Raw genomic sequence first — 24,657 nt, forward strand, 5'->3', positions numbered from 1 at the left:
AACCAATAAACACTTTTTGCAAACATTTTAGAACTAATAGACACATTCTGCAAGCGTTTTAGAACCACTAAGGACACTTACATTTGAGTAGACATGTGTTCAGTGTTATTCACAGCTCAGAGAAATGTGACCCTCTGCCTTCCTCCAGCTTGCAGACATTGATTGAGGCACCCCACTTCCACGAGGGAATTAAATGTAACATCTCCAAGTTTGCGGATGACACACACCTGGGTGGCAGTGTGAGCTGCGAAGAGGATACTATGAGGCTGCAGGGTGACTTGGATAGGTTGGGTGAGTGGGCAGATACAGTATAATGTGAGGTTATCCACTTTGGTGGCAAGAACAGGAAGGCAGATTATCTGAATGGTGTCAGATTTGGAAAAGAAGAGATGCACCAAAATGTGAGTGAGCTTGTACATCAGTCACTGAAAGTAAGCATGCAGGTACAGCAGGCAGTGAAGAAAGCTAATGGCATGTTGGCCTTCATTGCGAGAGGATTTGAGTTTAGGAGCAAGGAGGTCCTACTGCACTTGTACAGGGCCCTGGTGAGACCGCACCTGGAGTATGGTGCGTAGGAAAGAACTGCAGATGCTAGTTTAAATTCAAGGTAGACACGAAATGCTGTACTGACTCTGTAGGACAGGCAACATCTCTGGAGAGAAGGAATGGGTGACGTTTCCGATCGAGACCCTTCTTCAGATTTATCTCATAGGACTAATGAAATCAAGGGATATGTGGAGAAAGCAAGAACTATAGAAAATAGTGCAGGAGTCGGCCATTTGAGCCAGCACCGCCATTCAATATGATCATGGCTGATCATCAAAAATCAATACCCCATTCCAGCTTTTCCCCCAATATCCCTTGATTCCCTTAACTCTAAGAGCTAAATCCAATTCACTCTTGAACACATGAGGTGAGTAGGCCTCCACTGCCGTCTGTAGAAGAGAATTCCACAGATTCACAACTCTCTGGATGAAAACGTTTTTTCCTCATCTCAGTCCTAAATGGCAGATCCCTTATTCTTAAACTGTGACCCCTGGTCCTGAACTCCCCCAACATCGGGAACAATTTTCCTGCATCAACCCTGTCAAATCCTCTAAGAATTTTATATCTATCTATATCTATCTTATATTACTAAAAGTCTGTTCTTGACCGATTTTGGCCCTCTGTGCTGCGATTTCTGAGAGAACGCCGCCACCTACAGCCGTCATTTTTGGCCACCTTGCTCAGAGCCCCGCTCCGCCGTTTGTGTGCCGAGGATTTTTCCCGTCGATGAAAAATGACAGATATTAATGATTTTACAAAATTCCCCATTCTCTCTGCTGCCCCTGCTGGCGGCAGGGGGGGGGGGGACTATAAAACCAGGAAGTGGTGTGCCTCAATCAGTGTCTGCAAGCTGGAGGAAGGCAGAGGGTCACGTTTCTCTGAGCTGTGAATAACACTGAACACATGTCTACTCAAATGTAAGTGTCCTTAGTGGTTCTAAAATGCTTGCAGAATGTGTCTATCGGTTCTAAAATGTTTGCAAAAAGTGTTTATTGCTTCTAAAATGTTTGCAAAAAGTGTCTTTTGGTTCTACAATGCTTGCAGAATGTGTCTTTTTTGGTTCTAAAATGTTTTTTTAGGTTCTCTCCCCCCCCCCCCCTTTCCTCCCCCCCCCTTTCCTCTCCCCCCCCCCCCTTTCCCTCCCCCCCCCCCCCCCCCCCCCCGCCCCCCCCAGGCGTTTCCCCGCCCCCCCCCCCCTTCCCCTCCTCCCCTCCCCCTCCCCCCCCCCCTCTCCCCCCCTCTCCCCTCTCCCCCCCCCCTCTCCTCTCCCCCCCCTCTCCTCTCCCCCCCTCTCCTCTCCCCCTTCCCCCCCTCCTCTCCTCTCCTCCCCTCCCCCCCCTTCCCCCCCCCCTCCCCCCCTCCTCTCCCCCCTCTCTCCCCCCTCCTCTCTCCTTCCCTCCCCCTCCCCTCCTCTCCCCCCCTACCTTCCAGTAATGTCAGGGGGAGGGCCTCATTTCAAAAACAGCTTCATCATCTCCCCAACGCACATTATTGGGGAGTGTGTACTTATTAAAAGTCTCATCTTGTATGTATGTGTATGTGTGTATGTGTGTGCTTGTTTCGGTATGTGTTTTATGACCTTCGTCAAAACGCTATGTACCAGCATTTAAATTGTTACATATTTTCTCCTCCATGCAGGTTCATCAGGTTAAGGGTCACTTATGGGCGTGTTCCACTTAGGCGACTTTTAGGCGAGTGCAGTCGCCACATGTTCGCGGGTGGTTGCCGGAGAATCGCATTCATGGTCGTGAGGAGTTCCTGCATTCTGGGAACTAGTCACGGCCTCATATGGTCGCTATGAATTTTTCAACATGGTGAAAAATTAGCGGCGACTAGAATGAAGCCGCCATGGCAAGAAGCGAGAATTCTCGAACCGTAGGTGGATTGCCAGGATGTCGAGGGTTCTTGTAGGTTGTAGCCAGTGCTGACCGGTGAATTTAATTGGCTGATTGGGGAAAAAAGGTAAGCAGTATTTTTCAGAATGAAGGATAACCGACCGGTAATGTTAAATGTCCGCCGAGCTTCACAGCCGTCACTGGCTTCTTAAAACTTGACTCCATTCCTTCTCCCCCCAGTCACCATTCCAGTTGCCGGTGTTTCAGGCGACTGCCAGCAACTTGTCAGTCACCGGGAGTCCGCTGAAAAATTGACTAAGTTGGACAGGCACATTAAGGTTTCACCCTATATTTAATATAATAAAATATATTTAAACTCCACACACAGCACCTGAAGTCAGGATCGAGCCTGGATTTCTGGCGCTATGGGGCAGCAGCTCTACTACAAACACCACTGTGCCGCCCAGGTACATTCTCGTGGAATTGTTGTACTACTTAGCATTTTTTCAATGCTGCTTCAGCTCTTTCTGTTGCCGGTTATTTTACCTTTCCTGAAGATTTGATTCCTCGAGACAGAGAGGCCCCGATGATGAACCAGGCTAGAAGTAGACAGAGAGCCAGGTTCCAAACAATCTCTCCCATCTCATCTATTGACGTTGACCGTTGTAGAACCCCTTTACTGAATGACAAGAGAAAGACAAAGGAGATAATGATCGACCAGGAAGCAAACGTTACACATACCCCAGTTTACATTGTAGACTTCAGAAAGTCTAGGGGTGGCACGCACACCCCCATCCACATTAACCGGACGGAGGTGGAACGTGTTTCCAGCTTCAGGTTTCTGGGGGTCAACATCTCCGATGTCCTCTCTTGGACCAACAACACCTAATTCTCTGGTCAAGAATGCTCACCAGCGTCTCTTCTTCCTGAGGAGACTAAAGAAGGCCCACCTGTCTCCTCAGATTCTGGTGAACTTCTACCGCTGCACCATCGAGAGCATCCTTACCAGCCAGCTTCGTCAAGGACTGCTCTCACCCCAACCATAGACTGTTTACCCTCTTACTCGCCGGGAGGCGCTAGAGGTCTCTCCGTTGCCGGACCAGCAGGTCCAGGAACAGCTTCCTCACTGTGGCTGTTACACTACTCAACACTGAATATATTTATTTATTGCTCATATTCTATGTCGCTCTTCTAGGGAGATGCTAACTGCATTTCATTATCTCTGTACTGTACACTGTACAATGACAATAACATTTTTAATCTGAATCTTTGAATCTGACGGCGCTAAACTAGAGATAGAAACATAGAACATAGAAACATAGAAAGTAGGTGCGAGAGCAGACCACCAGGTCCATCGAGCCCGCACCGCCATTCGCTCATGGCTGAACACTAAACAGACACACTTACCCACAAACAGTAGACACAAGACACAGAACACAAGACACTACCCTCCCCTTTATACCGCTATCACCCCTCTCCACCCCAAGAACCTCGTGATCTCCTGGGGGAGGCAAAAAACCGGATAAAAACCCAGGTCCAATTCGGGAAAAAAATCCGGGAAATTCCTCTCCGACCCCAATCTAGGCGATCGACACTTGTCCAGGAGATCACTCGGGTCTTACTATACTAACCATACCTAGGTCCATATCCCTGCCCTCTCCCCGTAGCCCCTTATCCCCTTGGCAGCTAAAAAACCATCTATTTTAGTCTTAAATATATTTAAAGTTTCTGCTTCCACTGCTCCCTGGGGCAGTGAATTCCATAAATTAACCACCCTCTGGGTGAAGAAGTTCTTCCTCATCTCAGTTTTAAAAGAGCCCCCCCTTATTCTGCAACTATGTCCCCTAGTTCTAGTTTCCCCGATCATTGGGAACATCCTCGGTGCATCCACCCGATCAAGGCCCCTCACGATCTTATATGTTTCAATGAGATCGCCTCTCATTCTTCTAAACTCCAAAGAGTAGAGTTCCAGCCTACTTAACCTTTCCTCATATGTCAATCCCCTCATTGCAGGAATTAATCTTGTAAACCTTCGCTGCACTGCCTCCAGGGCTAGTACATCCTTTCTTAAATATGGACCCCAGAACTGTACACAGTATTCCAAATGTGGTCTCACTAATACTGTGTACAGCTGCAGCAAGACCTCCGTGTTTTTATACTCAGATGGTTGAAAACTTCAAATTCCTAGGAGTCAATATCACCAACAACTTCTCCTGGACCACCTATATTGAAGCAACGACCAAGAAAGCACACCAATGCCTCTACTTCATTAGAAAACTTAGGAAGTTTGGCATGCCCCCTGCAACTCTCTCCATTTTCTACAGGTGCACAATAGAAAGCATTTTATCAGGATGCATCACAGCTTGGTTAGAAACAGTTACATCCAAGACCGCAAGAAATTGCAGCAAATTGTGGATGCAGCCCAGACCATCACACAAATGAACTTTCCTTCTATTTACTCCATTTATACCCCACGCTATCTCGGCAAGGCCAGCAGCACAATCAAGGTTGAGTTGCACCCTGGCCACTCCCTCTTCTCCCCTCTCCCAGATGTAGAAGTATGAAAACGCACACCTCCAGATTGAGGGAGTTCCTTCCTAGCTGTTATCAGGCAACTGAACCTTCCTACCACAACCAGAGAGAAGTGTCTAATGCCCCTGTCCCACTTACGAAACCGGACAGAAACCTCTGGAGACTTTGCGCCCCACCCAAGGTTTCCGTGCGGTTCCCGGAGGTTTTTGTCAGTCTCCCTACCTGCTTCCACTACCTGCAACCTCCGGCAACCACCTGTCTCCGGGAAAGCGCCAGAGACCCAGATTTGATCCTAATTACTGGTGCTGTCTGTACGGAGTTTGTACGCTCTTCCCATGACCTGCGGCGGTTTTCCCCGGGAGCTTCGGTTTCCTCCCACACTTCAAAGATGTACAGGTTTGTGGGTTAATTAACTTGGTAAAATTGTAAGATATCCCAAATGTGTGCAGGATAGTGTTAGTGTGCGGGAATTGCTGCTCAGTGCAGATTCGATGGGCCTAAGGACCGCGCTGTATCTCTAAAGTAACCTAAATTAACGTACAGACCCACACGTCTATGGGATGTGGGAGGAAACCAGAGCACCCTGAGAACAGCCATGTGGTCACGGGTAGAACTTGCAAACTCCACAGTGACAGCAGCCAAGTCAGGTCTGAACCCTGGTCACCAGCGCTGAAAGTCTGTAGCTCCACCAGCTGCGCCACTCGCACCCTACAGCATTTTACTTGTTAAACTAGACATTCACCATTTATAACATCATATGTGATGGGAGCAGAAGTAGGCCATTTGGCCCATCAAGTCTACTCCGCCATTCAATCATGGCTGATCCATCTCTCCCTCCTAACCCCATTCTCCTGCCTTCTCCCCATAACCTCTGACACCCGTACTAATCAAGAGTCACTTCTAATCATTTTCCCTACAAAGTGTACCATGCGTGCTCTGTACAGCAAGTTACTTACTCCCAGTATTGTTCGCTTGGACCCTGGTGAGGAACATGGATTTCTGATTCATTGGAACAGGTTTTGTTGTTTGCCTGCAGCCAAGTTGTATTAACGATTCCAGAATACTCGCCGTCCAGAGTGAGGTTGCAGAGGGGATCTGGAAAATACGAAGTGGGGTTTAAAAGTACACACCTTCTTGAGTGATGACATTTACACTTAACTGTAACATGGAAACAAAAAAGAACTATATTATTATATACATTATATTATATTTCTAAAAAATAGTTAAGAATGACTAGAAAAACAAGCTGTAATCTGTTCTTTTGCTGTGAGCAATACCATCAACCAATTTATTTTTGAAAATTCACTGTTCAACATTTAACACCAGTTCTGATGAACCTGAAACATTAACTCTGTTTCTCTCTCCACAAATGCAGCCTGAACGGCTGAGCTTATTTTCTGGCTTTGTTTTTAGGTTTAGGTTTATTATTGTCACTTGTACTGAGGTATTTTAATTTTTTTAATATCTTATTTATATAGCACATTTTTTAGTCAACTTGCATTGACCCCAAAGTGCTTCACATAATTACATTACATTTACACACAGGCAAAGGTGGGTGAAGTGTCTTGCCCCAAGGACACAACGACAGTATGCACTCCAAGCGGGATTCGAACTGGCTACCTTCCAGTCGCCAGCCGAACACTTAGCCCATTGCGCCATCTGTGATAAGCTTTCTTCCAGAGACAAAGTCAATGTCTGCAATAGGATAGAGGTGAATTGGACAGTACCCTAGCTTATGGAGGATCATTCAGAAGCCTAGTGACATGGAGGGGAAGAAGCTGTTTATTTCAAATTGCCAGCATCTGCAGCCTTCTTTTTGATGTTAATATAATATCAATGCCTTAAACTGTCAATCCCACAGCAAAACCATTCCTAGACTGACAAAGAAAGATCTGACACTTTACCCAACAGAGTTCGCTCAGTACCTCTGGGTGTCCGGCTGCAGGTTTCATCCGCACCCCACCAGCTAAAGCAGTCTGACCACGGTAGCGGGGATTGGAAGGAAGCAAACAGGTAGAACAGGCTGTAGGCGATGATGCAGTTGTAGTAAATTACACCAATTGCCGCAAAAAGGACCATAGTGATCCCCACACCTAGAAACGGAACAGACAAGCGATTATTATAGAAAGTATTTCACGCAGATTCCACTGACTAAACATATTTTGGTTGGTGGCTACGACACGGATGTGGAGTAAGGAAAATCAGATAAATTAGGCAGAGAAATAAAACAGCAGCAACTTAGGACATGGGAACAAGTAGTCGTGTGATCCAAGGTGGCGTGCAGATTGGCTTCTCTGTGTGCATGTGATACAGATTGTACATTACATATCAGTGCCTTAACATTAACATGTACAACTTTGTTCGGAGAGCAGTAACCCTACATGTTATAGAGTCATAGAGTGATGCAGTGTGGAAACAGGTCCTTCGGCCCAACGCAGCCACACCAACCAACAATGTCCCAGCTACACTAATCCCACTTGCCTGCGCTTGGTCCATATCCCTCCAAACCTGTCCTATCCATGTACATGTACCTTACCAGTTTCCCTACTCCACATCATTGCAGGAGTAACATTCTCCATGCCTTCCTCCTCAATTGCCAAACCAGTATGCTACCTTTATCGTGTCATGTCTAAGGACATCTTGGTCCCTCTGTATTAAAGCTTTGTTTTTTTAACTTGGGGGGGGAAAAAACTTAATTTATAAAAATAGATTTTCCATTTATAGTTTATACTAAACCAAGTGGGACCCGTTGGGTCCCAGCATCACACAGGAGGGCTGGTCATCCAACGCAATATTCCACCTCTCCACCAATTCTAATATTGGTGGCCAGTTGGGGGGGGGAGGCTTTCTGGAGCGCTAGTATGGGTGTTGTGGGCTGAAGGGACTGGTTTCCAATGAACTAGTATGCAAATTGTACGCCAAATGGATTCTTGGGCTGGCGTCTCAGTCAATCAAGCCTGTTGTGCTGGCAACTCACTCACTCACGGCTGGTGGGCTGGTAGTTGACTCACGGCTAATCCTTGAAATTCTATTTCAAGCAGGGTATAAGGCCACCAAATTCAAGTGCAGTTTCTTACCACTTCTAGCAGGGTGCAAGCCAACCAAATTCAAGTGCAGTTTCATACCATTTGAATTAGGGTGCAAAGCCACTAAAGGCAGCGAGTCGTGACCTCTCCCTCCTCCATCTTGCAGAGACTGAGCCACACCCACATTTCCGGGTTTTATAACCCCTCCCCCCCACCGGAAAAGGTGTGGCTTTCATGGAGTGATTGACAGGAGAGAGATTCTCACCATTTAATAAAAAACTAATAACACTTTTATTTTTCATTGATGGGAAGAATTCTCTACATCTGCTCAGCGGAGGGGGGACTGAGTAAGATGGCCAAAAATCACAGCCGTAAGTTGTAGCGCTTTATCTAAAATCAATATACAGTGCAAACAGGAAGTAAGTGCATTTACAGTAGTGCCTTTCAACTTCAAGCCAAAGCACCCAAGCCACCATTCACAGTAATAGTGCCTTTCAACTTCAAGCCAAAGCTCCCAAGCCACCATTTGCACTAAGTAGTGCCTTTCAACTTCATGCCACCATTTGCAGTAAGTGGTGTTTTTCAACTTCAAGCCACACCCAAGCCACCATTTGCAGTAAGTAGTGCCTTTCAACTTCATGCCACCATTTGCAGTAAGTAGCGCCTATCAACCTCAAGCCACAATTTGCAGTAAGTAGTGCCTTTCAACTTCAAGCCAATGCACCCACGCCCCCGATTTACGGTAAGTAGTGCTTTTCAACTTCAAGCCACGCCCAAGCCATCATTTGCAGGAAGTAGTGCCTTTCAACTTCAAGCCAAAGCAACCAATCCACCATTTGCAGTAAGTACTGCCTTTCAACTTCATGCCACCATTTGCAGTAATGGGGCGCTTTCTGGAAGTGGTAGTATGAACCATTTTAAAACCAATTTTTTTTTTGCAAGCTTTAGAACCAATAGAGACACTTTTTTTGCAAGCTTTGGAACCAATAGACATTTTTTGCAAGCTTTAGAACCAATAGAGACACTTTTTGCAAGCTTTAGAACCAATAGACATTTTTTGCAAGCTTTAGAACCAATAGACATTTTTTGCAAGCTTTAGAACCAATAGACATTTTTTGCAAGCTTTAGAACCAATAGACAATAGAATAGAGCTTTTTTGCAAGCTTTAGAACCAATAGACATTTTTTTGCAAGATTTAGAACCAATAGACATTTTTTTGCAAGCTTTAGAACCAATAGACATTTTTTTGCAAGCTTTAGAACCAATAGACATTTTTTTGCAAGCTTTAGAACCAATAGACATTTTTTTGAAAGCTTTAGAACCAATAGACATTTTTTGCAAGCTTTAGAACCAATAGACATTTTTTTGCAAGATTTAGAACCAATAGACATTTTTTTTTTAGAACCAATAGACATTTTTTGCAAGCTTTAGAACCAATAGACACTTTTTTGCAAGCTTTAGAACCAATAGACATTTTTTTGCAAGCTTTGGAACCAATAGACATTTTTTTTGCAAGCTTTAAAACCAATAGACATTTTTTTTTGCAAGCTTTAGAACCAATAGACATTTTTTTGCAAGCTTTAGAACCAATAGACATTTTTTTTGCAAGCTTTAGAACCAATAGACACTTTTTTGCAAGCATTAGAACCAATAGACATTTTTTGCAAGCATTAGATACCAATAGACATTTTTTGGAAGCTTTAGAACCAATATACATTTTTTTTTTAGAACCAAGCTTTAGAACCAATAGACATTTTTTTGCAAGATTTAGAACCAATAGAGACATTTTTTGCAAGCTTTAGAACCAATAGACATTTTTTGCAAGCTTTAGAACCAATAGAGACACTTTTGCAAGCTTTAGAACCAATAGACATTTTTTTGCAAGATTTAGAACCAATAGACATTTTTTGCAAGCTTTAGAACCAATAGACACTTTTTTTGCAAGCATTAGAACCAATAGACATGTTTTGCAACCATATAACCATATAACAATTACAGCACGGAAACAGGCCATCTCGGCCCTACAAGTCCGTGCCGAACAACTTTTTTCCCTTAGTCCCACCTGCCTGCACTCATACCATAACCCTCCCTTCCCTTCTCATCCATATGCCTATCCAGTTTATTTTTAAATGATACCAATGAACCTGCCGACACCACTTCCACTGGAAGCTCATTCCACACCGCTACCACTCTCTGCGTAAAGAAGTTCCCCCTCATGTTACCCCTAAACTTCTGTCCCTTAATTCTGGTCATGTCCTCTTGTTTGAATCTTCCCTATTCTCAAAGGGAAAAGCTTGTCCACATCAACTCTGTCTATCCCTCTCATCATTTTAAATACCTCTATCAAGTCCCCCCTTAACCGTCTGCGTTCCAGAGAATAAAGACCTAACTTATTCAACCTATCTCTGTAACTTAGTTGTTGAAACCCAGGCAACATTCTAGTAAATCTCCTCTGTACTCTCTATTTTGTTGACATCCTTCCTATAATTGGGCGACCAAAATTGTACACCATACTCCAGATTTGGTCTCACCAATGCCTTGTACAATTTTAACATTACATCCCAGCTTCTATACTCAATGCTCTGATTTATAAAGGCTAGCATACCAAAAGCTTTTTTTACCACCCTATCTATATGAGATTCCACCTTCAAGGAACTATGCACGGTTATACCCAGATCCCTCTGTTCAACTGTATTCTTCAATTCCCTACCATTTACCATGTACGTCCTATTTTGATTTGTCCTGCCAAGGTGTAGCACCTCACATTTATCAGCTTTAAACTCCATCTGCCATCTTTCAGCCCATTTTTCCAAATGGCCTAAATCACTTTGTAGAGCTTTTGAACCAATAGTGACATTTTTTGCAAGCTTTTGAACCAAATAGACATTTTTTTGCAAGCTTTTGAACCAATAAACTTTTGTTTGCAAGCTTTAGAACCAATAGACATTGTTTTGCAAGCTTTAGTACGAATAGATTATTTTTTTGCAAGCTTTAGAACAATAGATTATTTTTTGCATTTAGACAACACCCCATTTTTGGTATCATCTGCATACCAATTTACCACCCTTTCATCCAGATCATTGATATACATGACAAACAACAAAGGACCCAACACAGATCCCTGAGGCACCCTACTAGTCACCTGCCTCCAATCCGACAAACAGCCATCCACCATTACCCCCTGGCTTCTCCCATTCAGCCACTGTTGAATCCATCTTGCTATTCCGGCATTTACACCCAACAGTTTAACCTTCTTAACCAACCTTCCATGAGGAACCTTGTCAAAGGCCTTACTAAAGTCCATATAGACAACATCCACTGCTTTACCCTCGTCAATTTCCCTAGTAACCTCTTCAAAAAATTCAAGAAGATTAGTCAAACATGACCTTCCAGGCACAAATCCATGTTGACTGTTCCTAATCAGACCCTGTTTATCCAGATGCTTATATATATTATCTCTAAGTATCTTTTCCATTAATTTGCCCACCACTGAAGTCTATAATTGCTAGGTTTACTCTTAGAACCCTTTTTAAACAATGGAACAACATGCGCAGTATGCCACGTTTTGCAAGCTTTAGAACCAATAGAGACACTTTTTTGCAAGCTTTAGAACCAATAGACATTTTTTTGAAAGATTTAGAACCAATAGACATTTTTTTTGCAAGCTTTAGAACCAATAGACACTTTTTTTGCAAGCTTTAGAACCAATAGAGACACTCTTTGCAAGCTTTAGAATCAATAGACATTTTTTTTGCAAGCTTTAGAACCAATAGACATTTTTTGCAAGCTTTAGAACCAATAGACATTTTTTTGCAAGCTTTCGAACCAATAGACACATTCTGCAAGCATTTTAGAACCACTAAGAGCACTTACATTTGAGTTGACATGTGTTCAGTGTTATTCATAGCTCAGAGAAACGTGACCCTCTGCCTTCCTCCATCTTGAAGAGACTGTGTGGCACACCACTTCCTGGTTTTATAGTCCCTCCCCCCCTGCCGCCAGCCGGGGCAGCAGAGAGAATGGGGAATTTTGTAAAAACATTAATATCTCTGTCATCTTTCATCGACGGGAAAAATCCTCGGCACACATGCGGTGGAGCGGGGCTCTGAGCAAGGCGGCCAAAAATGACGGCCATAGGTGGCGGCATTCTCTTGGAAATCGCAGCACAGATGGCCAAAACCGGTCAAGAACAGACTTTTAGTAATATAGATATTCATATTGTAATGGTTTAGTTTAGAGATACAGCATGGAAACAGGCCCTTAGTCCCACCGATTCTACACTGACCAGCGATCCCTGCACATTAGCACAAACCTGCACACACTAGGGACAATTTACATTTACACCAAGCCGGTTAACCTACAAACCTCTACGTCTTTGGAGTACGGGAGGAAACCGAAGATCTCGGAGAAAAGCCACGCGGTCACAGGGAGAACGTACAAACTCCGTACAGACAGTACCCGCAGTCGGGATCGAACCCGGGTCCCTGGAGCTGCATGCGATGCAAAGCAGCAACTCTACCTCTGCGCCATTGTGGCTGCTCTAGATTCTGTACATTGGTATTGTGAGCAAGTGTGTACTCTGTAAGCCCCCCCCCCTTAGGCATTTCAAAACTTCTAGCATTTGAGGGTTTTTTACACAGGGTTTAGCCACTCAATGTCCAGTGGCAGAGGGACCATGGACAGCAGTCCTTTCCCACAACGCTGCCTTGATTATACGGTATTAACTAGAAGGAGAGGTTGGACAAACTTGGATTATTTTCTCTGGAATGTCAGAGGTTGAGAAAGAGATAAAATTACGAGGCTTAAATAGGGTTGGCAATCAGAACCATTTTCTCGGAATAGAAATATTAAAGACACAGCGCATTCCTTTAAGGTGAGAGTACCAAATTTTAAAGGTGGTATGCAGGGCAAGAATTAACATAAAGGGTGGAGAGTGTCTGGAACTTGCAGCTAAGGAGGTGGTTGGGGTGGTTGACACAATAATGGATTTGGAGGATATGGATCACCTGCAGGCAGAGATTAATTTTTCTTGGCTGTATTATTCTGTGTTCTATGTAAAAATGCATCATCCTTCAGTGCACCCCACAGCACATGCTCCTACTGCCTGGAATATCCCTTGTGCTGAAAGAAATATTTTGTAGTTTCTCTCATTTCAAATATATTTTATGGATTACCTCACATTTTCCTGCATTAAGCTCCATCTGCCTCATTTTTAGCCACTCACTTAACATATTATTTTTGTACTTAGAAACATAGAAAATAGGTGCAGGAGTAGGCCATTCGGCCCTTCGAGTCTGCACCGCCATTCAATATGATCATGGCTGATCATCCAACTCAGTATCCTGTACCTGCCTTCTCTCCTGATACCTTTAGCCACAAGGGCCACATCTAACTCCCTCTTAAATATAGCCAATGAACTGGCCTCAACTACCTTCTGTGGCAAAGAATTCCAGAGATTCACCACTCTCTGTGTGAAAAATGATTTTCTCATCTCGGTCCTAAAAGATTTCCCCCTTATCCTTAAACTGTGACCCCTTGTTCTGGACTTCCCCAACATCGGGAACAATCTTCCTGCTTCTAGCCTGTCCAACCCCTGAAGAACTTTGTAAGTTTCTATAATATCCCCCCATAATCTTCTAAATTCTAGCGAGTACAAGCCGAGTCTATCCAGTCTTTCTTCATATGAAACTCCTGACATCCCAGGAATCAGTTTGGTGAACCTTCTCTGCACTCCCTCTATGGCAAGAATACTTCCTTCACAACTTCCCTCCCCACCTTTTGAGGAGAGCGTGGGGCGGCCACGGTGGTGCAGCGGTGTAGTTGCCTTGCAACGCTGCCTGACAGCGCCAGAGACCCGGGTTCGATTTCGACTATGGGCGCTGTCTGCACAGAGTTTATACGTTCTCCCCGTGACCGCGTGGGGTTTAACAAATATCTTCGGTTTACTTCCACACTCCAATGACATACGGATATGTAGGTTAATTGGCTTGGTATAAATGTAAATTGTCCTAGTATGTGTATGATAGTGTTAATGTGTGGGGATCGCTGGTCGGTGCAGATTCAGTGGGCCGAAGGGCCTGTTTCCGCGCTGTATCACTAAACTAAACTCTCTTTGTATTGTCTACATTATTCACCATTATTACTACTTGATTACTAATGCACAGTAGTACATCTAGTATTGCTGCTACTTCACAGCCCAGTAACATGGGCTTGATCCTGTCCTCAAGTGAAGTCTCTGAAGTTTGCATTTCTACTTGTGATTTAGTTTAGTTTAGAGATACACGATTTCTTGGCCCATCGAGTCCGCACCGACCAGCGATTACCATACACTAGCTCTATCCTACACACTCTAGGGACAATTTTTATTGCATTTATACCAAGCCAATTAATCTATAAACCTATACATAATTGGAGTGTGGGAGGAAACGAAAGATCTCATAGAAAACCCATGGAGGTCACGGGAAGAACGTACCAATAATTGTGTAGGTTTTCTCCAAGTGCTTTGGTTTCCTCCCACATCCCAAAGATGTGTGGGTTGGAGAGTTAATTGGCTGCTGCAGAGAGGCCGTAGTGTGTGGAATATGCTGATGGGAAAATAAAAAAGGGATTTGTGTAATTGGCTGCTTGGCCGACAGATAGCACAATGGGCTAAGAGTTCGGCTGGCGACCGGAAGGTAGCCGGTTCAAATCCCGCTTGGAGTGCATACTGTCGTTGTGTCCTTGGGCAAGACACTTCACCCACCTTTGCCTGTAATGGAATGTTACGGCGGCAGGCGCGGGCACACCGCGACGCCCTGTGTCTCCCTTTCAAGGGAGATGCTAAAAATGCATTTCGTTGTCTCTTTACTGTACACTGACAATGACAATAAATTGAATCATTTCATTTCATTTCATTTTTGATACGAGTGAGACTGTGTTTCATGATTCCATGAACTTCTGTGCATCCATGAGCGAGAAACATCTCCCTCCAGTCCTCATTTAATACCCTTCTGCTTTTGATTTGTGTTGAGTTGCAGCTTTGCATTTTGTGTCAGTTATATTCTTTCTACCCAACATCTACCAATTCTCAGAAGTGAAGAGTAAATTTAAAACTGAAGAAATACAAGGAACTGCAAACGCTGCATTCCTAAGTAAAACGCAAAGTGCTGGAGGAACTCAGTGGGTCAGAACCGGACCGGAAACATAGTCTGTCCATTCCCTCCATAGATGCTGTCTGACCGTCTGAGTTCCTCCAGCACTTTGTGTTTTACTCATAATTAAAACTGAATTCACTCATCTGCAGTGAGCCAGCTGGTAGAGCTGATGCTACACAACGCCAGAGAATCCGAGTTCGATCCTGACCTCTGCTGCTGTCTGTGTGGAGCTTGCACGTTCTCCCTGTGACCATGTGAGATTCCTCTGGCTGCACTGGCTTACTCCCACATTTCAAAGACATGCAGGTTTGTAAGTTAACTGGCCTCTGTAAATTGCCCCCTCGTGTTTAGGGTGTGAATCCAAAGAGGGATTAGGGCCACTTCCTCGGCTGTATCTCTAAACTAAAACACGACATCTCCCAAATGACTGTTTAACATTATTCAATTACATTCCATAATCCAAAAAGTCCCATCGGTATATGTAAATGTATAAATTCTATGTTCATCTATGAAGTTTCAAAAGATGATTGGCTAACATGGGCAGGACCTACACAGTGAATGCTCAGGCTCTGGGTAGAACAGAGGGATCTGGCAGTGCGGGTACATAGTTCCTTGAAAGTAGCATCACAGGTAGATGGAGGTCAAAAAGGCTTTCGGCACATTGGTCTTCATCAGTCTGAGTATTCAATATGAAAGCTCGGTTGCAGTTATATATGGTGAGGCTGCATTTAGAGTATTGTGTTCAGTTTTGGCCACCATGTTATAGGAAAGATGTTGTCAAGCTAGAGTACAGAGAGGTGCCGGTACAGTGAAAGAAGTGGTGCGTAGTGTTCCGCAGCTGAGGTAGGATTAAGGTCGTGCGTGTCGGTTCAATGCCTGATAGTTATAGGAAAGTGGCTGTTCCTGAACCTGATGGTGTGGAACTTCAGGCTACTATATGTTAAAGCCCGACGTTAAAGCAAGAAGAGGGCATGGCCTGGATGGTAGGAACCTTGATGATAGATGCTGTTCCTCAAGTAGATGCTTTCGATGGTGGGGAGGGCTGTGCCTGTGTTGGATGTCTATCATACGTGTCTATTTATTTATTGCCAGTGCTCGTGTCAAGTTATCAGCTTAAAACACTGTTATTCTGAACTGGAGGGCAAGGAAAATTACTGAAAAGTTGTTTAGAGACCACAAGCATATGTAAGAAAGGCCAATGACAGTGTCAATAATATTATACACCTTGCAGGGCTCTCTGTTGTCAGCCGGGCAACCTTGGCAGCTTTTTAGGTTGCCAAATGACAGTTTAGGTGGTCATTTACGATGGCTTGCATGACGCGTGCGATAATGTGCTCAGACGAAGTGTGTAGTTACCAGTCGGAATTATGCTTAATGAAGCATTCACATATTATTTTTGCTTCAAATAAAGTCACAAACTAAACATATTCACCAATCAAGACATGATATATACCACAATGACATGCAACAAAATTATAATGCTGTATCTTAACTCTTTTTACACGTTGCAATGAATACAATTTCTATTATTTCTTTCCACTTCCAAACAAAAATGTGGTTGGATTATTCAGCGTATGATCAACCTCGGTGAGATCAAGTGCAGGCTTGGCAAACCTCATCTATTACATCCACTGCTCTAAGTGTCAACTGCTCTACATCGGTGAGACCAAGCGTAGGCTTGCCGATCGCTTCACTCAACACCTCCGCTCGGTTCGCAATAACCAACCTAATCTCCCGGTGGCTCAGCACTTCAACTCCCCCCCCCCATTCCGAATCCGACCTTTCTATCCTGGGCCTCTTCCATGGCCAGAGTGAGGCCCACCGTAAATTGGAGGAGCAGCATCTCATATTTCGCTTGGGCAGTTTACACCCCAGCGGTATGGACATTGACTTCTCCAATTTCAGGTAGTCCCTGCTCTCTCCTCCCCTTCCCAGCTCTCCCTCAGCCCACTGTCTCCGCCTCTTCCTATCTTCTTCCTGTCCCCCCCTCCACCCACCCCACCCTCACATCAGTCTGAAGAAGGCTCTCGACACGAAACGTCGCCTATTTCCTTCGCTCCATAGATGCTGCCTCAACCGCTGAGTTTCTCCAGCATTCTTTTCCACGCATTCACACAAGTTTTGTTATCCAACTTTCCACACCCACTTCCTACACATTAGGGACAAATTTACAGAGACAAGTTAACCTACAAAGCCAATGTGGCTTTGGGATGTGGGAGGAAACCACACCCCGCAGAGAGAATTTGCAAAATCAACATAGACAGTGCCTGAGCTCTGCCACAATATTTTGTTTTCCAACACACAAAAAATTATATGTTGATAACTTTGGTTACTAAAAAAATGAAAATATCAATTTTCAGTCTTAAATCTCCAAGTGATGCTATGTCCCCCTTTACAACTACTATATGTTTTAATTCAGTTCAAGACTATGGGGCAGTACATTGGCCATAAAGTTGCTGCCTAAAACTGCCAGAAACCCGGAATTGATCCTGAATATGGGTGCTATCTGTATGGATGTAGTTTGCTCCTTTTCCCTTTGATCGCATGGGTTTTCTCCGGTTGCTCTTGTTTCCTTCCACATTCCAAAGGTGTGCAGGAACCTATTTCAGACCCAACCCAAAACATAATATTGTCCTTTTGTCCAGAGATTCTGTCTGACCTGTTGAATTACTCCAGCTTTTTGTGTCTATCTTCAGTTTGAACCAGCATCTGCAGTTCCTTCCTACACACACAATACGTTAGAACTTTATTAATCCCAGGAGGGAAATTGTGCGTGTGTGGGTATATATATTATATATACACACACACACACATACAAATAATATATATATTTATATAGTTATATATCCATATATAAATATACACCGTTTTGTTTTCTCGTTTATACCATTGTTTACAGAGTATTATATTTACATATTCTGTTGTGCTGCTGCAAGTAAGGATTTCATTGTTCTAACTTGGACGGGAGAGAATAAAACACTCTTGACTTACATCGCTAATGTGTGGGATAGAACTAGTGTACGGGTGATCAGTGGTCGGCGTGGACCCGGTTTGCCGAAGGGCCTGTTTCCACGCTGTATCTTTAAATTAAACTAAAAACACTAAAACCAGAGGGAGTCAAAAGAAGGGTCTCTACCCGAAATGTCACCCAATTTCTTCTATCCAGAGTTGCTGGCTTCCCATTGGAGTTCCCCCGCACAATTAAAACATGGAATAGTCTTCATCCTACCATAGTTACCCAACCAGACATAACTAAAATGAAGGTAGCTTTTTTTCTGTAAGTGATTGTGCGTTGGTTTTCAGCGGTCGCGGCGAGGTCGAAACCGGACAGCAATGGTGGCCAGATCTCCCACAATTCAAAGCGAGGGAGAATGTGCCCAGCGCCGACCAGTTGCCGTGGCAGTGCGCATGTGCAGGGCGGCCGATGATGTGCTGGCCGTGGTTGTGCGCATGTGCAGGGGGGAGGGTGTGCTGGCCGTAGCAGTGCGCATGTGCAAGGTGGCCGGCCGTGCCGGCGGATGAGGAGCGAGCAGAGAGCGGAGTCCCGGCGGCTCAGACACGGATACGGATACGGATACGGATGGCGGACAGAGACGGAGTTGTGACAGAGATAGAGAGCGGGGCTGCTCAGAGTTGAACGGCGAGTGTCCTGCCTGGGCCGGAGACTCCCTAGATTTCGAGGCCCTAGGCTTCAGCCAATGAAGCCTAGTGGTAAATCCGGCTCTGGTGTCTGATTAAAATGACTGCTTAGATTGTGCCAGTAAATCACCACTCACCTTGTAGAATTGGCACGGCTTTCCACACTCCAACAGGTCCCATGCTGGAAAACTGCCCAAAGGAAGAATCTAAGAAAAACATGGGCATTCCTGCAAGTGCCAACATGACTCCAAAAGGAATAAGAAACGCACCTGTAAATGATAAAAACAAAGCTTGGGAACTATGTCTGCACATTCATGAGACCAGGATCGTTCGTGCTGAGTTGTGATTGGATTAAGCAACAAGGTCATAAGTGATAGAAGCAGAATTATGCCATTTGGTCCATCAAGTCTGCTCCACCATTCATGGCTGATTTATCTCTCCCCCCTAAAGGAATGTCCTTTAATTCTGAGGCTGTGACCTCTAATACTAGACTCTCCCACTAATGGAAACATCCTCTGCACATCCACTTTATCCAAGCCTTTCACTATTCAGTACATTTCAATGAGGTCCCCCCTCATTCTTCTAAACTCCAGCGAGCACAGGCCCAGTGCCGTCAAATGCTCATCATATATTAACCTACTCATTGCTAGGATAATGCTTGTAAACCTCCTCTGGCCCCTCTCCAGAGCCAGCACATCCTTCCTTGGATATGGTGCCCAAATTTGCTCACAATACTCTAAATGTGGCCTTACCAGCACCTTATAGAGCCTCGGCATTACATCCCTGTTTTTGTATTCTAATCCTCTTGAAATAAATGCCTTCTTTACTACCAATTGGACTTGCAGATTTACTTTTTGGAAATCCTGCACCAGCACTCCCAAGTCCCTTTGCACATCCGATTTCTGGATTCTCTCCCCATTTCGAAAATAGTCTACGTCTTTATTCCAACTACCAAAATGCATCACTCCACACTTTGCTACACTATATTCCACTTGCTACATCTCTGCCCACTCTCTCAGCCTGTCCATGTCCTTCTGCAGAGTCCCTACTTTCTCTACACTACCTGCCCTCCACCTATTTTCGTACAATCTGCAAAGTTTGCCACAGAGCCTTCAATCCCCTCGTCCAAATCATTAATATACAACGTGAAGAGTAGCGGCCCCAGCACCCAGTGGCGGACTGGCCAGGGTGTCAGCTTGCCCGATGGCAAGTGGGCCCCTGACGAAGTGGGCCCTCATTGTCTCCTGGCAACCAATATTTTTAGACCCAGTCTGCCACTGCCAGCACCGACCCCTGCGGAACTCCGCTAGTCACTGGCAGCCAGCCCGAAATAGCCCCCTTTGTTGCCCGAAGGAAGCCGGGTCTCTGGCAGTGCGCTGCCGTGAGAAGGGGATGGACACATTGGAGCAATGTTGTGAAAGTGGATGGACAGAGGGGAGGTAGACACTCTGGTGAGGATGGGCACCGGCGTCGCGTGTCATCGATTTGCCGTTTGGACGGGGATGTTCCTCCAGGGGAGATTGGAGATTGGGATTTCGGGAGGGGCGACGGGTTGGGGATGGTGGGCGGGAGAAGCGAGACACACGAGATGGCAGCTACTGGAATCCTTAAAACCCAACCCGCTGGACGAACTCAGCGACTCGGGCAACATCTATGGAGGGAAATGGACCGACGGCGTTTTGGGGTGAATTTGCTTCCTGTCGAGGGACGAGGATCACTGGTTTTAATAGCTATGTTATCCCGGGAATGTGTATCTCATTGGAATCCATTGATCTCTCCTAGGTCAATGTGGTCAAATGCCCTAAAGCGAGAGAAGTCAGAGGAATGATGTCTTCTGGTGACACGCGATCTGCTGGGCTCCTGACACTAACTGCCGACGATGAAAGCTCAACTAACCAAACCTATTGAACTCCGCGTCCGTGCCTTAGACCCGTGGACTATCTACAGTACCTCCTCCGTTCTTGTACGCCAGGTAAGGGAATCTCCAGACGTTGCCCAGACCCACAGCACAGCCGATCACTGAGAGCAGGTAGTCGGTCTTCGAGGACCAGTTGCCTCGCTCCACATTCTCGTCACTTTCACCCACATCTCCATCGGTGGCGGCCTGGGGGAGAAGGAGGGAGATTATCGGACAGTTTCCACCCACCGCTCGGTTCGCTGTTGGAAAACTCCCAACCAAGGAACAGCAACAAAGAAACAAGGAACTGCAGATACACCAAAGTACCAGATTACACCGATGATAGACACAAAGTACTGGAGTAACTCAGCGGGTCAGGCAGCATCCCTGGAGAACATAGATGGGTGACTTTCGGATCGGGCCCCTTCTACAGACTGTTTGCGATGGGAAGGGGGGGGGGGGGGTCCACCCTGTTTTTAGCGGGTGTGAGAGCCTAAAAAAGGGTGCCGACACGAAACGTGGTCTGTCCATCACGTTCACGGGTCTCCAAGTTGTGGCTGATCCTCGGATTAGGTACTCACTGCGTTCTCAGCCGAGAGTGGTGGGCGCTCGCACTGTGTCAAGCCCAAATCGCCCCTGTCCATTCTGGAGAGTGGCTTGTGTTTGTCAACGTGGTCGCAGCAAGAACATACATTTCAGGATGGCTGAGTCGTAAATATTTAGCAAGCCACGCCTGCCCCATTAAAATTAAGGCCAGTAGGTTCCACTGCTTCCGGGCATGGACTCCATCCAGCGTCACATCCACATCATCCGCGATCCATCCGCTCAGCCTGTGCGGGAAACGGGTATCTTGGTTTAGTTACGACGTCCCCGAGGTCTTCATTAAATAATCTGCATGTCAAAACTTCCCATTGCAAGCCGTATGACTGGAATAGTCCAAACAGAACAAAACAAACTCCCTGGGGGTGCAAGGAACTGCAGGTGCTGGACTGGATTATAAAAACACTTAAAGTTGCTCCAGCACTTTGTGTGTGTTTTGTTTAAACCATCATCTGCAGTTCTTTTTGCAATGTCTCTTTTGCAATTTGTTTGGTGATTTTCCCCAGCGCACCAACGACATTTTTTAACATGTTCCAGCAAAGCCGGTATTTATTACACAATGAGACACACAAAAAGCTGGAGTAACTCAGACGGACAGGCAGCATCTCTGGAGAGAAGGAATGGGTGATGTTTATTGTTGTGCCACAACGCTCCTCTCCCCAAAACAAAGAACAATTGAATTGAGTTGAATAGGATACTTTATTGTCACAGTAATATTCTTTGCTTGCATACCTTGCCAAGGTAAGCAAATAGTCACCCATAAAGGGAGCATACCAAGTTACAAATTCACCCTGCGCCAGTTCCCCATTTGTTCTCCCCCACGCCGGGTCCTCCATTGTTCCTTCCCTCGGCAGTGGCATCCTCACTTCCAAGTGTTCGTCCGCCGTCGCCATCATCGACAGCTGCACCAACTTGTCCACTAACGCTGCCTGTTCCTCTCCGGATGCCTCCATGGCGCCAACCTAGGCCACTGATGGCCGCGGGCTCCGTCGACCCGCGAGGCTACACCTCCAACCCAGGAGGCCTGGCCCGTGAGGTTCCACCCCGGCCCGCGAGATTGTGGCCAGAGTGGTGTAGGTCTTTGATGTTGCTGGCTTGTTGAGGCCGCACCTTCTGTAGATCCCTTCCATGGTGGGAAGGTCAGTGCCTGTGATGGACTGGGCAGCACATTTTGCAATCTCCTTGGTTTCTGGGTGTTCGAGTCACTGAACCAGGCAATGTATCCTTCTTCAGATTTAGAGACAAAAACTGCCTGTAGAATTCCGCAGAGCATCACACCAAAGTGCCACCAATGCCCAGACGGCTTTCCCTGCACCTCAACCCCATGCTGAATTGACCGGCATCTCCGTTGTCTGCGCCAACTTCTCCTCTCTTAGCTTCCCATTCAAGGAACAACTGGAGTGCCTTGTGCATTCCTGGTGGGGAATGAGGTGTAACGGGACTGGAAGTCCATGGAAAAGTGGAGGCCGAGGATTTGGAAGTTAGTGGACTGTTGAAGAATGTGTGAGGTGTCTCAGATACAGGTTCATTATGTTGCTTGAAAGATAGATGGGAGGGTGTTGGTGGGTTGAAGGGGAAATGAGGTGTCGAGTTGAGGGAGATCTGTGGCAGAGGGGGGGAGGAGGGAGGGCAGAGGATTGTTGGGAGTGGGGCAGGTTGGTTTAAGGCCACAAAATGTTCACTAACAGAGATCGGTAGTGCAGGGAAGGAGGTTGTGATGGTTAATTCATTCTGATTCCTGACTCACAACGACATCTTTCTTTCCCCGGACACACCCAGTATGCTTTAGGGAGCGGAACAGTCAGGCCCTATAGTCAATCGTTGAAATGTTTGGAACTCAAAATGTAACTTGACAATGTAAATGTGTACGGTTTAAACTTGTAAGATTTTTATAATCTTTATTCAAACCACACTTTTACCCTGCATAATAAATTTATGTTTGAATTTAATGCTATTTCTAAATCAATTAATTATTGACCTGATTTCTGCCCTTCCATCTTGAGTATTGTGAAACCTCTACAGTACCTCCTCCGTTCCTGTATGCCAGGTAAGGGAATCTCCAGACGTTGCCCAGACCCACAGCACAGCCGATCACTGAGAGCAGGTAGTCGGTCTTCGAGGACCAGTTGCTTCGCTCCACGTTCTCGTCACTTTCACCCACGTGTCCATCAGCGGCAGATTGGGGAGAAACAGGCAATGGAATCGTGGGAGTTTCACCTTGTCGGACCTCAAGCAATGAGAACAGTTCCCACCCAGTCTGAAGAAGGGTTTCGTCCCGAAACATCGCCTATTTCCTTCGCTCCATAGATGCTGCTGCACCCGCTCAGTTTCTCCAGCATTTTTTTTTGTACCCACCAGTTCCTACCCACCGTTCACACACTGAGCTATTCTCAGTTTACAGCAATCAGATGGTAAGCTGTCAACATCCAGAACCCCCCATGCTGCTCCTTTAGAGGCTGAGATGGTGCGAAATACTGGTAATGACAGAGACCTCAAACATTCATTGTCTAAATGAACATTTAAACAATGAAAGGCCTGGATAGAGTGGATGTGGAGAGGATGTTTCCACTAGTGGAAGAGTCTCGGACCAGAGGGCAAGAATAAATGGACGTACCTGTAGAAAGGAGATGAGGAATTTATTTCCCCTGAGGGTGGTGGATATGTGGAATTCATTGTCACACAGCTGTGAAGGTCATTTAGGGGTATTTTTAAAGGGGAGATAGTCAGGTTATTGATTAGTAAGGGTGACAAAGGTTATGGGTAGGAGAATTGGGTTGAGAGGGAAAGATAGACACAAATGCTGGAGAAACTCAGCAGATGAGGCAGCATCTATGGAGCGAAGGAAATAGGCAACGTTTCGGGTCAAAACCCTTCTTCAGACCTCAAGCAATGAGAACAGAGGTCTGAAGAAGTGTTTCGACCCAAAACTTTGCCTACTTCCTTCGCTCCATAGATGCTGCCTCACCCGCTGAGTTTCTCCAGCATTTTTGTCTACCTTCGATTTTCCATCATCTGTAGTTCCTTCTTAAACGAGAGGGAAATATATATCAGCCATGATTGAATGGTGGAGTAGACCTGATCGGCTGAATGGCCTAATTCTGCTCCTAAGACTTATGAACTAAACATTTTGCACTTCTTCACAGCAGGTGAAACTAAAAAAACATTCAATTGTTTTGTTAATTTAGTTTGGTTTATTGTCATGTGTACAGAGATACAGTGAAAAGCTTTTGTTGCGTTTGTTGCTTGTTAACTAGTCAGCGGAAAGACAAAACATGATAAGTATAAAATGCGGAGTGTCAAGGACGGAGGAATTTAACACAGTTACGATTAAATAGAAAGAAAGTGATGGAATTAAAGGCTGACAAGTCCCCTGGACCTGAAAACTAAAGTTGAGGGTCTTAAAGGAAGTGATGAATTAAATGCTTGTGATCTTCCAGAGTTCTCTGAAC

The 24,657-nt window shown here is 45.4% G+C and overlaps 1 protein-coding gene across 1 annotated transcript in view; it reads right to left on the bottom strand.

The window, feature by feature from the left end:
* The window catches only part of LOC129702406 (sodium- and chloride-dependent neutral and basic amino acid transporter B(0+)-like), a 59,882-nt gene extending 38,312 nt beyond the window's left edge, over positions 1 to 21,570 (bottom strand). Inside the window, exons 1-6 of the mRNA XM_055644185.1 lie at positions 21,190 to 21,570; positions 20,662 to 20,815; positions 18,849 to 18,980; positions 6,839 to 7,006; positions 5,870 to 6,008; positions 2,928 to 3,060 (exon numbers count right to left, since the gene is read on the bottom strand). Coding sequence (XP_055500160.1) covers positions 2,928 to 3,060; positions 5,870 to 6,008; positions 6,839 to 7,006; positions 18,849 to 18,980; positions 20,662 to 20,815; positions 21,190 to 21,252 — 789 coding nt within the window. The 5' untranslated portion in view covers positions 21,253 to 21,570. The remainder of the gene's footprint in view (positions 1 to 2,927; positions 3,061 to 5,869; positions 6,009 to 6,838; positions 7,007 to 18,848; positions 18,981 to 20,661; positions 20,816 to 21,189) is intronic.
* Positions 21,571 to 24,657: the final 3,087 nt, after the last annotated feature.

The sequence above is a fragment of the Leucoraja erinacea genome, chromosome 12 (genome assembly GCF_028641065.1).
Source record: "Leucoraja erinacea ecotype New England chromosome 12, Leri_hhj_1, whole genome shotgun sequence".
In the NCBI taxonomy this organism is placed as follows: Eukaryota; Metazoa; Chordata; class Chondrichthyes; order Rajiformes; family Rajidae; genus Leucoraja; species Leucoraja erinaceus.